General features: G+C 41.4%; 1 protein-coding gene across 5 annotated transcripts in view; it reads left to right on the top strand.

Moving 5' to 3' along the window:
• Positions 1 to 3: 3 nt before the first annotated feature.
• Positions 4 to 13,759, top strand: part of LOC147911390 (uncharacterized) — a 176,622-nt gene continuing 162,866 nt past the window's right edge. For 4 of the 5 annotated variants that reach the window (XR_015551094.1, XR_015551091.1, XR_015551092.1 and 1 more), the window contains exon 1: positions 4 to 323. Coding sequence is in view for 1 of the 5 variants with exons in the window: in XM_087428125.1 (XP_087284251.1) it covers positions 236 to 323 (88 nt within the window). In the remaining 4 variants the exon portion in view is untranslated. The remainder of the gene's footprint in view (positions 324 to 13,759) is intronic. The other variant, XR_015551093.1, reaches the window with a different exon arrangement.

Genomic DNA, 13,759 nt, shown 5'->3' with positions numbered 1-13,759 from the left:
CGGATCCAACGATGCATTCCTTATTGAAGCACCAACGAGGGCAGCCAGAGCGAGAAGGAACGAGCCGCCGCGGCAGCCACGTGCGCGCTCCCGCTCCCGCCGCTTATTGGCTCCCGGCAGCCGCCATAACGCGAGAGAGCAAGCGCAGCCGTCTCCGTCGTAGCCGCCGCCGCCCGCGCGACGTAAGCTGCCTGCTCACTCCCCTTCCCCACTGGGCGCGAGGAGGGATTTGTTGATGCAATTGGATTCAAGGTTAGGAGGAGGAGGGAAGCTGTACATACAATGGAATGGAATGGAGCTGATTGATGACATCCATTTGAAAGGTAATATGTTTGGAGATGAGTAGGTGTGGAGATCATTGGTGTAGGACTTACTGAGTTTCTGATGCCTTTGAGTCATCCAAGAGGCTTTTGGATAGAAGTCTAGAGCTGAGAAGTAAGATCTAGACTGAAAACTAACTGTTAAGTATGTAGGGAGAAATTAAAGTCTTGAGTATACATGAAATAGACTTAGCAGACAACCTAGGAGTGTGCAATGAAGAATTTAAATTAATTTTTGGCTAGGTAGAGGAAGATGAGCTGGCTAAGGAGTTGCAGATATCAGATGGGTGTTGTGAATGGAAGACAAAGGCATAAATGATTCAAGGAAGGAGTGGTGAGTAGTGTCCAATGCTGTTGAGAAGTCACATGAACTAAGGCCTGAATAATATCCATTAGATTTAGTAACATAAGGGTCATTTACCTTAGCAAGAACTATTTTGTTGGAATAATAGGACCAGAAGCCAGATTGGAGTGGGATGTGATAAATGAAGAAATGGAATCAGTGAGTCTAAATTTCTCTCTCAGACCATTTGACTTTGACTTGAGAGTGAATATGAATTTTTCTGTTTGTTTTTTTGGGGGGCTTGTGGATTTTTGTTTGTTTAGGTGACAGATTTAAGGTGTTTCAAAGACAATGGGAAATATCCCTTTGAAAGAGAGGTTGAATATATTAGAGTTAGCTGTAAGAATTAACACATATACCTTTTTTTTTTCCCAATCGGGAACTGAACACTAGATATCACTGTTTATAATTATGGGCTATAGACACTTAATTGGTGTAGTTTGAGAATTTCTGTGAGTCTGTTACTCCCCAGATACATGCCTCATGCTCTACTAATGTTTGAAAAGTCTTGGTAGAAATCTATTTGAAAGCATATATTCCTGGGAAGAGTAATATGTTAAGAAGGTAGTTCTCAGCTGTGCCGAAGTTTAGAATTACCTAAGGAACTTTAAAATAAAAATGCTCAAGGGGCCGGCCTGGTGGTGTAATGGTTAAGTTCGCGCAGTCTGCCTTGGCGGCCTGGGGTTCGCAGGTTCAGGTCCTGGCTGCGGACCTATGCACTGCTCATCAAGTCATGCTGTGGTGGCAAACTGTGTACAAAAATAGGGGAAGATGGGCGCAGCTGTTAGCTCACGGCTAATCTTCCTTAGCAAAAAGAGGAAGATTGGCAGCAGATGTTAGCTCAGAGCTAATCTTCTTCACCAAAAAAAAAGAAAAAGAAAAATGCTCAAGACTTACCTTAAGAGATTTCATTCCATTGTTCTAAGGTGGGGCCTTGGCATATGCGTTCTTTCAAAGCTCCCCTTTTAAAAAGATGATTCTAATGTGCCATTAGTATTGAAAAACTATGGACATCATTGTATTAACACTGCATTGACTCATGACATTTGGTTTAGATGAAGTGTGGAGAGGCCAGAATATTTATTTAGAAAATAGTGGTTATTAACAGGGCAGTGGTGGGTGGAGATTTTGCACCTCAGGGGATATTTGGCAAGGATCTGGAAACATTTGTGGTTGTCACAATGAATTGGGTGGGGGCTGCTACTGACATATATTGGGCAGAGGCCAGGGATACTGCTAAAGATCCTACAATGCACTGGACAGCCCCCCACAACAGAGAATTATCTGGCCCAAAATGACAATAATGCCATTGTTGAGAAACCCGGCTATAAAGGATGGCAAACTAGGTAGTATCTTTTAGTGAAATCTCAGTGGGTGGGGGTTGTGGTTTGGTAAGGGTGCTAATGAATGAGGAGGATCTATTCTACGTAACAACTTAGCCTAAAACTAAGCCTTGCTTGTAACCAACAACAAAAGAGCCTCAAATAAAGATGGAGCTTGCTGACAGAAGAAACAGCTTTCATAGCTGAAAAGTGTTTGCCTCTGGGAAACAGGGACCAGAGATGGAGAGAAGAGAGATGGAGACAAGAGAGACAAGGCACAGGACTTTTTAACTGTTAGCCTTTCAAAACTATTTGATTTCTTAATGAACTTTAATTATTTAGACTTTTTCAAAACGAACCTAATGGAGATTAGAATTTTAAATTGAGTCCATTTTAAAAATTATTTCTTTAATTACTGTTTTAATACAAGCAACTTAAAAATTAAAATATGTGGTGTTCTAGATGTAAAGAATGGTAATAGAGGAGTGGGATACATAGATAGATTTAAAAGGAAAGGCAGGTTCTTAAAGGACAAGACGTTTGAAGTTGTTTTTGTTGTTTTAAGTGCCTAATGGCTAGTATCTTTAAATGTAGGTACTATGCAAGTATTGAACAACCAAAAAAGTACTGGATGCTTGTTTTTTAAGATAGGTTTCTTAAAATAAAATAGACCTTTTATACATAAGGTTATCATAGCCCATTTCCGAGTGATAAGAATATCATTTTTTTCTTTTTCTTAGATTGATATTGATAGTAGGCTTTCTCTGAATAATATTATGGCCCTGTGTTCCACTTGTAAAATATTTCCCTGTTTCAGTGTGAAGCAAATTTATTACTCCCGAATAGATTTTCACAGTCCTTTTATGTTCACTCTGCATAAAATTCCAGATAAATGTTTGATACTTTGCTCTTCTTAATACAAATTTCATTTGGCATCTTTTCTCATCCAGATTTCAAATGTCATCTGACATATATTTTAGTAGAGTGCTTCAGTATCTTCCACAACCACTTAATTTTTATACAGGATAAATAGTTGGAGACACATTGAGTACTTTTCTCACTATACAAAAATGCCCATGTGAGGGAAAGTGGTGGCTGAAACCCAGCTTGTGTCCACTTGCTGTGTAGTCTGCTAGGAAGAAAGGGCACATATTGTAATTCACACAAAGTTTCTATATGTATTAGTGGTGACCAAGGTTGCAGAGGAAAATAACAACAACAATAGGGGAAGGTCGTAGAATATGTGATCAATTTCAACTAAGATTTTTGGAGCACCCACTGAGTGTTAGGCACTGAGATCACAGAAATGAGGAAATCAATGGGCCTACAATGAGCACGGTGACCATAGGCCTGTTTACACAGAACTACCCCAGTTTGTATCTGTTTTCCCATTGTCCCATCTGGTTAGTGTCCCCTTTCATTCTCAAATGTGTACCAGTTTGGACAGCAAATTATGTAGTCACCCTAAAAAGAAGGAAAAATTCATTCTAGTCTGAGTGGCAAGGTCATGGGTAAGTGAAAGAGCATGATCTCCTCTGGTTCGGCATGACAGGAGGGTTGGTGGCGGAAATGGCACAAGGTAGATATATGACTGAAAAGATAGGGAGTCTGAGGTAGTGAAGGGCCTTATACACCACTTTTAAGGAGTTTTTATTTGTCTTGAAGGCAGTGGGGACTGATGGTGGTTTGGGAGCAGGGAAATGATAAGATCAGATCTGTCTAACGTTGACAAGAACAAAAGAGCAAAAGTACATTTCTCTACCATCGCCGCCCCCCCGCCCCAGTACACACATACAAACACACAGGGCTGGGGAGAAGGAGAGGAGAATCTTGTCCTTTCTGAGTGTAAACACTTACAACTGAGCTCCATTTAATCTTAAATCTACTATAACTCCTTAGAATGAATGACCGACCCTCCCCGTTCCATCTCTAAAACACACTGCTGTCGTTGGTATGCAGAATCTCTAACTGCTTACAGGTGGCAAGCTACTCTAGTGCAACATACATTTTTGCTCCTGTGAGTTGAATTGTATATTTTAAGAGATTATGTGTTTGTTCTTAAGCCTGTTAATTCTAGTTGTACTTGTTATTGCAATTATGTAATTGAAAAAAATTATGTAAATTGATGAACTAAGAAGGTAAACAGTTTTTTCTGTGAAAATTTTGTGGAATGCTTTTGAAAAACTGAAAGATAACTAGCTAAAAATATTCAGATAAATGAGGTGTGGATGAGACAACTGTAAAAAAAAAAAAAAAAGAAAGAAAAAAACAAAGAAAGAAAGAAGGAGAGCCAGCCCTGATGGTCTAGTGGTTAAAGTTCAGTGCGCTCCCCTTCGACAGCCTGGGTTCAGTTCCCGGGGGTGGAATCAGACCACTTGTCTGTCAGTAGCCGCGCTGTGGTGGTGGCTTACACAGAAAAACTAGAAGGACTTACCACTACAATATACAACTATGTACTGGGGCTTTGGGAGAGGGGAAAAAAAAAAGAGGATTGGCGACAGATGTTAGCTCAGGATGAATCTTTCCCAGCAAAAAAAAAAAAAAGAAAGAAAAGAAAGAAAGAAAATAGCATAAACATCCAGAAGGTTCTGTGCTCAGTTTGCTTTACCCCAAATTGTGAGACTGAAGCCATAGTAATATGCTCTACTAAAGAGACAGGTTGAGTCTGACACCTGCAATCAGGGCTATTACTTGGTTGGGCTTGCAGTAGTCTAGGGTCATTCTCCAGAATTCATCCAGTTTTTGCAGGGGGCAGAGAGGTGAATTAAATGGAGATATGATAGGGACCATGTATTAGGGTTCTCCAGAGAAACAGAACCAATAGGGTATATATAAAAAGAAATTTATTACAAGGAACTGGCTCCTGCAGTTATAGAGACTGAGAAGTCCAAAGATCTATGGTCAGTAAGCTGGAGACCCAGGAGAGCCTATGGTATAGTTTCAGTCCCAGTCTAAAGACTTGAGAACCAGGAGAGCTGATGGTATAAGTTCCGGTCCACGTCTGAGTCCAAAGGCAGAAGACTGATGTCCCCGCTTGAAGACAAGAGGAGAAAGCAAATTCTCCCTTACTCAGCCTTTTTGTTCTATTCAGGCCTTCAACAGAGTGGATGAGGCCCACCCACCTTGGGGAGGACAGTCTGCTCAGTCTACCAATTCAAATATTAATCTCATCCAGAAACTCTCTCACAGACACACCCAAAGTGTTTAACCAAATGTCCAGGCACCCTGTGGCCCAGTCAAGTTGACACAGAAAATTAACCATCACAGACCTCCACCCAGGCATTCTTGTGATCCTTAAGAGTGGCGCTAATCTCTGCCATGCACACCCAAAATATGATACATTGTTTTTGGTTTATTTTGTCTGAAGCAGGCTGGGTATCAATTTCCAAGACTTCTACTTGGCCTTCCCCACTGTAACAGCTCTTACTTCAGGAGCTAAAACCCAAAGTGGGGATTACTCCAACTGCCAAGTATGTTACTCACAGTTGTAACCTTCAGGGACTGAGGAAATGACCACTAGGTGTTTCCATGGACCCAGTGTACCTACTCTGAGCCAGGATTTGGCCATTTATTGCCTGGCTTCTATATGTTCCTACTCTTAATGAGGAGACCAAGATGATAATCTGGGTCTCTAAGTATCAATGTCAACTCAGATCCTGTGTCTAATTTTTCCTGAAATGTCTAGATATTCCCCCTTTCTCAGTGTGCAGTCACCTGAGAAAATGGTGTAGGTCCCTTTGAGGAAGGACTAGAAGAATTATTAGAGTATATACTTGCCATAGAGTTGTGGGGTCCTTTCCTCCAGGACTTGGCCACCTTTATAGTCAGTAGGTTCTGGGTCTGAAAATTGACTCAGATCTGGAAACTGGACAAGAGATCGTGACACTTTTTATTGTAGTGACCACCCTCATCCACTCTTGCTTTCTTTGATTACATATATTAGGTAGTACCTTTATTCCCTGCCCATTTATTTTTCCCCTAGGAGCACTGGGTTCTATAAAACATCTCCACAACTCTTTCTAGGTCAAGCTCCCTTGGCTATCACTCTGATTTTGCCAGTCATTCTGATAATTGTGACTACTCTGACTTCTGGCATTAAGTTTTGCCTCCTGGATCTACTATGCTTCTGGGCCCCATCATTCCCATTGCTATTAATAAGCCAAGCTCTGTGATAGCGTCTCCTACTGTGAGCCCTGGCCCTCAGAGGTGAACTGTCACTGAACTTGGTGGTGAGGGTGGTGTCTCTTTTACCAGGATGTCTCTCTTACTGAAGGCCTTGGTGAATGATGTATCCTCTGGCCCCTCCCATAATCTTCCCTAAGGGCTTCTGGCCTCACATAATATATGCACTCCAGCCTGCCCACTCCCCTTGAGGTTTTTAATCCCGCCCTCCACTGACTGCCATGGCAATTTAAGCATTTCAAGATCTCTCAGCACAGGCTATTACTTTCTCCAGACTTCTAGGAACCATCCTAACGGGGAGTTTGCGCCATCCCCTGGGGCCTGCCATGGTGTTAAATCCCATATCTCAAGAGTGCCTCCAAGTCAATAAGCTCACCATTATCCAATCTTATGTGCTAGGTCTCTTGACTAGGCACCCTCAAAATCCAGTCCTAAAAACTTCCCTTTTTCCTGCCAATATATGCTGACTCATTCTGGCAGCTTCTTTGGGGTATAGATCAGGCCTAGCACATTCCCATGTAGATTATGCTGTGACTTAACCCTAGTTATTGGCGTGACTGCCATGAGAGGAGGTGGGGTAAGTTTCTGAGAGGGCTCTCTGTTGCTTTATTCAGAAGCACTCGCTACAGTGGCTTTCTGCGTGGGAGGAGTGTTAGCTTTTAGTAAGAAAGGTGGGCAACCTCTGCAGGCTCTCAGTGTTCAGAGGAGTCTCAGGAGCCAGAATCTTTGCGGGCATCCATCCAGTTGTCCCCATCCCATGCGTCGGTGTCCCAAGTTTTCCAACAAGTTACCTATCTTTGGCTTCAATTTTTTTTTTTTTTTTTTTGTGAGGGAGATCAGCCCTGAGCTAACATCCGTGCTAATCCTCCTCGTTTTTGCTGGGGAAGACCAGCTCTGAGCTAACGTCTATTGCCAATCCTCCTCCTTTTTTTTTTTCTTCCTCAAAGCCCCAGTAGATAGTTGTATGTCATAATTGTACATCCTTCTAGTTGCTGTATGTGGGACGCAGCCTCAGCATAGCCGGAGAAGCGGTGCATCAGTGCGCGCCCTGGATCCGAACCCCGGCCGCCAGTAGCGGAGCATGCGCACTTAACCGCTAAGCCACCAGGCCGGCCTGGCTTCAATTGTTTTTGAAGCTTCTTGATAATTAAGTTCTGAGTCTGGTATTCAAGCTTTTTCTGTTTTCCCAGGGCAGGAGTTAAGGGCTTCTATGGCAGCTACTAAACAAGCTGTCTGGCCTGCTTTAGTAGCTTCACAACTAGTGAAGTAGTGAGTTTTCACTTGTTTGTTAACTGCTCTCAGGTTTTCATTAACCATCTAACCTAATGGCCAGCCAGTAATAGCTTGTATCCATTGTTCATACACGTACACACACTTTTGAACTGCCTGTATTTTGCCCCACATAGGGCATTCCTCTGCAGCAGAATAATCTCCCAAGTCACAATTGGTGAAAGTTTTAGTAACCGGGCCCTCACATTCTACCAGGGACTATCCATGCCCCAAATGCCACATGTGATGAGGTTCATTGACAGTGGGACAGTTCTGATCTAGTTCTCCAAACCCTATCTCACTTCCTGCTGTCTCAGACCACTCCTTTTACCGACTGTGTCCCTTTGGGTGTTCCAAGAAACAGAAGATGACATGAAGTTAGGAGTACAAAAAGTCTATTGGAAAAAAGGTGAAGGGGGAGAAAGCAGCATTGGGAAGGAAAAGCTTCTGATTACGGTATAGATCTGACAAAAACTCAGCCAACACAATGTGGAGTTCATTGGGCAGAGCAATGGCCTACATTGGGCAGAAATGGCCAGGCCCTAGTACCATCGGCGTGCTCAGTCACTGGCTGAGGGCTGCCAGGGAAGAGGTCACCTCAACTGGAATGCTGTAGCAGATCTTGAAAATGCTGCAGATGGAGGCAGTTAGCTTAATGGCACTCATTGCAGCTGAATGGCAAGTTATATCCTGAAGGGAGATCTAAGTAGTGCATTTCCACAGCTGCCCCACTGATCTAGCCTGAGAAACCCCTGGGGGTTCCAGCAGCTAGTAGCAGAAGAAGTTAATCGGGGGATGGGGAGGAAGGCTGAAACATGGAGGGCTGGTTGAAAGCTGATGAAGAAGCAAATAGAACACTGGATCTCCCCAACTCCTTATCACTAGGCAAAGACCAACTGCAAACTGGAGTTTTATTGGAACGTAGCCATGCCCATCCGTTTACATACTGTCTATGGCTGCTTTCTTGCTCCAACACAGAGTTGAGCAAATCAAAAATATTTACTACCTGGCCCTATACAGAAAAACTTGCTGACTCTTGATCTATGCTCTTAAGGTTGTTTGCATCTGTGTATTTCTGTGATAGAAATACTGTAAAATGGGGTGCTGCTGCACATCTCCTCCCAACTCTGCATTCAGAGGAATCACGTTGGCAGCTTGAAATTGGCTGTGGTGGGAAAATTTTTACCACAGAAATAAACGAATGCTACAATTCAGGGCTTTTTCTTTTAGGAGAGCTGCTTGCTAAACATTTACCAGCAGCATGTATTGCTGCATGGTAAGTGTTGTGGACTGAATGTGTCTTCCCAAAATTCATATATTGAAGTCCTGACCCCTAGTGCCTCAGAATGTGACTGCGTTTGGAGATGGGGTCTTTAAAGAGGTAATTAAATTCAAATGAGGTCATTAGGCTGGGCCCTAATCCAATATGACTGGTATCCTTATAAAAAGAAATTCAGAAACAGCCAAGTACAGACGGAAGACCATGTGGAGACTCAGGGAGAAGACGGTCATCAACAAGCCAAGGAGAGAGGCTTCAGAAGAATCAACCCTGTTGACACCTTGATCTCAGGCTTCTAGCATACAGGTCTCTGAAAAAATAAATTTCTGTTGTCTAAGCCACCCAGTCTGTGGTACTTTATTATGGCAGCCCTAGAAAACTAATATAGGAAGTGACTCAAGAAAGCGTCCAAGTTCCTACAGAAGGAAATTTATTGAAATGACTTTCAAAGAGCTTTGATCTAGTGAGTGTCTGCACCCCACTTTTTTTACCCCAACTGCTTTTTAGTGACGCTGAGTGAACCTGTGGGGCACTCCAGGTGCCAAGTCAGGCTTTTGCGCTCTTTGAAGACCAGTCCCCCAGGAAATAAACAAATACTCGCTATACCAGCAGTAGGACTATAGTAGTACTAGAATATGTATTTGAGTAGACTATTCGGCAAAGCACCTTTATTACTCCTGTAGGCATAATTTGATTTTAAACCCTTTATTAGTACTTTATTTTGAAAAATGAAGTATTCTAGGAAAGATGCTCTCTATTTTCAATTCGGATTAATATCACAGAAACGGTAGTCAGAAGTATGTTTTTGAATGTAGATAGATTTGCAGTCAGTTAATAAATACAATCATCTACCCACATGTATTTTTTTCTATAATTTCAGTACCTGAATTTGGGGTTATTAAATGAAAAATGCTTTCTTTGGGGGCTTTCAAACATGCACAATATATTTTTAAAATTTTGCTAGCATGAAAAAGGAGCAATTCTTAAAACACATACCATTTACTAAGAAACCTGTTAAGTGTTTAGGTAGTGTTGAGCAGTTTTCTAGGCAGACTATTTAAACTGTGTGTGCAATGATAGGTACATACCTCCTCTGGACAATATGGAGTAGTTTAGCAAGTTCCAAAATTTTTTAATGTATTTATTTTTTAGCAGTGAAGCTATCTTTAAACAAAAGCTTGTTTAGAATCTTATGAAGTCAAAGAAGTAAAAGTAGAGATGCTGGAATTGATGTTAGGGAGGGACACGGAGGATCTTCCACTCAGCCACCCCTCATCATCCTAGAAGTCCTGTAGGCTCCTCAAAGAATCCTGGGTCCCTGAGAAATACCGTTTGGAAACTGTTAGAGAGGAACAAGCACTAGGTAAGAGTCTGAAAGCTTTGCTCTGAGTTTGTGACTATGAGCTGGTCACTATCTCTCTTGGGTTTCCTGATCTGTACAGTGGAGGTGTAAGATATAGATGACCTCTAAGGCACCTCCCGGCTCTAAAATTCTGTGATCTCCAGTTCCACCTGGTGACAAGCCATCACACATCTGTCCAGTCAATACCCAAGATTTTATCTAGGTTCACAAGCAAGCCAGGCTGTGCCAAAGGGGAAGCGATTCTTGACTCCGCATTGTCTTTAACTCTGGAAGCATATTCCATTTTCCTCATTGTCTAAATTCGTCTCTGGTCAGGAACCAAGAATTATTTCAACAGTACCTGGTTTTTCTGGCAAAGGTAAGGAATGTTCACGTTATAATTTGAAAACTCTGACTTCTACTACATGAAAATCAAATTGAACAGAAACCTGGCACATAGTAGCATTCAATAAATAGTTGTCCCTTGTGACTATGATAAAAAACACTGAATTATATACTTTAAAAGAGTGAAGTTTATGGTAAGTGAGTTATATCTCAATTTAAAACAGTTGTTGAATGAATGAAATAGTTGTATTTTGAGTGTAGAAGTATGGGAATTCATGTTGCAATTTTAAAATGCTGATTTCTGATGCTCAGAATAAAACAACAACAACCACCAAAAATATAGAATAAAAACAAAGGAAATTTAAATCAAATACCTAATAGCGCCATTAGTTGTCAAGAGACATTAGAGACATGTGGGGTACGTCATTGAACTTGGAGATTTGGGCAAGCAGATGATAGAAACTTTCTTGCTGCTTTTTTGGAGGCAAAATAATAACTAGATCAGCTCTGCTGCTTTATGGCATTTAAAATGTTTTTATGCTTTTAAGCATCACACTTACGTTTAATGGCATGAATTGATGATGCCTCATATGTTGCGTATTATTTCCTTGGGTCAATTTCTTAATGCAGTGATAGCCATGGGCTTTCTCATAACTGTAAAAATGTGCAATGTTTGATCAAACTCACATGAATGTGTTATTTTAACATATTTCCTCCTTTCTGAGTAAATGGATATTTGTTGGACGGGGTGGTAGGAATCTTATCAGTTAGTTTAAAATAAACACCCTTTGTATTTGGTTTATTTCTTCTCCTCGCCATATAATTAACAGGAGAGGGCAGTCATAGACTACTTTCAGGAATTCTATAGCTTATATATATTTCAGAGGCAAAATCCTATAATTCTACTTTAAAAACACTTCCTTCAGTAACATGTGCTACATGCTGTTTGAACTCATTGCTGACGAACTATTTATCCCTCTGATATGTCCCTTAGAGCATGAAGGGTCCTTAGTAATCGTCTAACCTCCTCATTTTACAGATAAGAAAATGAAAACCTGAAGAGCTTACATGATGTATCCAAGATTACCTAGCCACTTGATGGCAGAGTCTGTTTAATTTTGTCCTTAGCCCCGCCACCCCACCCCAACCAACCATTTCTTTAATATATCTGTGAAATGGACACGTTATAAACTTTGTAGTGGATTCAGAAGAGATCTGAAGAAATTTAGGCTTGAATAAGGTCAGGTTTACCCCCTCAGAATTACTTAATACAAAAACAATTCAAAAATCATTAATTTACATTTATTCACAAATAAATCTGATACATTCTCCTGATTCCATTACCTAGTTTTAATTAACTATTTTTCTATTAATATGTTAATATTTATATACATCTGAATTCTTTACAAAGAGGATTTGAGACAACCCAGAAATATATAAGCATAAAACTCTTAGGTTTGCCTTGTACGATAGTATTAAGTTTGGATGACCTATAAAAATAATTACTTACAGGGGCCGGCCCCGTGGCATAGCAGTTAAGTGCGTGTGCTCTGCTGCTGGCGGCCCAGGTTCGGATCCCGGGCGCGCACCGACGCACAGCTTGTCAGGCCCTGCTGTGGTGGCGTCCCGTATCAGGTGGAGGGAGATAGGCACGGATGTTAGCCCAAGGCCAGTCTTCCTCAGCAAAAAAAAAAGAGGAGGATTGGCATGGATGTTAGCTCAGGGCTGATCTTCCTCACACAAAAAAAATATTACTTACAGCACATTATAGAGACATCTATATGTCTGCTAAAATTATTCTTAGCAAGAACTTTGATACGCTTTGAAAATTTCTGGCAAAAATTGTATTTGTTATTATTTAGCTCTAAATAATATGGTGTAGTTCCCGTTCTAGTGCTGCAGTATGAGGAAACTGTAAAGATCGGAAGCATAGGAGACACATTTTTAGTGACTGTCTCTCTCAGGGAAGAGACGAGCTCCCTCAGCCTTGTTTCTCCCACCCCAGTTTATGCTCTCTGCCTCCAGGACAGGAGTTGGAAGATTGTTCTTACTAGCGGCTTCAGCAACAGCACAGGTGCAGTCAGTGAGTTGACCAGTATATTTGTTCTGTCACCAGAATACCTGTCATCAGTCATCATTTTTTATAATAGGCTACTGACAAACCAGAGAATCACCAAACACACACACACACACACACACACACACACACACACCCATGTAAAGATATAAATGAGAATCTGTAGGGGATGCTGTGCCGTGACACCCAGATTCCAGCCTCTTAAGGACGGAGACATTTGTGCCCACATCTGCCTAGAGTGTGGGCTGCTGACTGCTCATAGCTACATTCTTCTCTGGAAATTATCTTGACTTAAAGAAGCTACCACCTTCAAATTTACACCCCTTGTGTCGATGTTGGGATGCAGAGGTTTGGCACCCTTGCCTTAATTCAGAGCTTCTCTGAAGGGGCTTCAGAGCTCCCATGGGTCACTGAGGCCTCTGTTCCCACTACACCACAGTTCAACTTCTCCCTCTAGCCAATCCTACTTCCCTTACCTCTCACACCACTTGTGCCAAAGAGTATCCTCCTGCCCCCTAACAAACCTCCTACATGCGGATCTCAGAATCTCAGAGTGTCTGCTGGGATCCCAGCTTATATGTGTATATGGAAATAGGGGAGAGAAAGGAAGAAATTTGAAAGAGCTCATTAATTGTGGCTATCACATGTGGCATAATCATGGAGAAAGGACAAGAAAACAAGGCTTAGCTGTCAAATTCATCTTCTTGGAAAATACCACCAATCCTATTTTATCTGTTTTCCTCTCACTTCTTCCATTTACCCCTAAATTTTAGACTACCTCATCATTGACTCTCTTTTCTCTATATGAGCCCACAAGCAATCTTTGCATTCAAGTCAGTCCTATGAAATTAATTAGCACTTATACACAAATGGATTCCTAAATCTTTAGCTCCATCTCTAACCTCTTTTCTGAGATCTAGATGAGAATTTCCAAACGTCTCTTTGACCTCTCAACTTGACTTTTCTGCAGAAACTTCAAATTTATTGTGTCCAAAACTAAACTCATAAAGGTAATGAGTTTATGGGGGAACAAAACCACTCCCCATAGAGTCTCTATCTCTTTTTAATACAGTCACTGTATTCCCAGTTCCCCCAAATAAATTACCTTAATCATTGTTTTTCTTCCTTCATATCATACTAACAGTTGATCACTAAGTCTTGAAAGTTCTAATCAGAAATGTGTCTAAAATCTATTTTTTCCTCTGCTTTATTCAGGCCCTCACTTTTTTCCTTTTTTCGCGCAAAAGCCCACCTACATATCCAGTTTTATTTCTCTAACC

The sequence above is a fragment of the Ceratotherium simum genome, unplaced genomic scaffold, assembly GCF_057802395.1.
Source record: "Ceratotherium simum simum isolate JZ-2026a unplaced genomic scaffold, ASM5780239v1 HiC_scaffold_43, whole genome shotgun sequence".
Classification (NCBI taxonomy): domain Eukaryota; kingdom Metazoa; phylum Chordata; class Mammalia; order Perissodactyla; family Rhinocerotidae; genus Ceratotherium; species Ceratotherium simum.
Note: the sequence above shows the minus strand (reverse complement) of the source record. Positions and strands in the feature narration are given on the sequence as shown.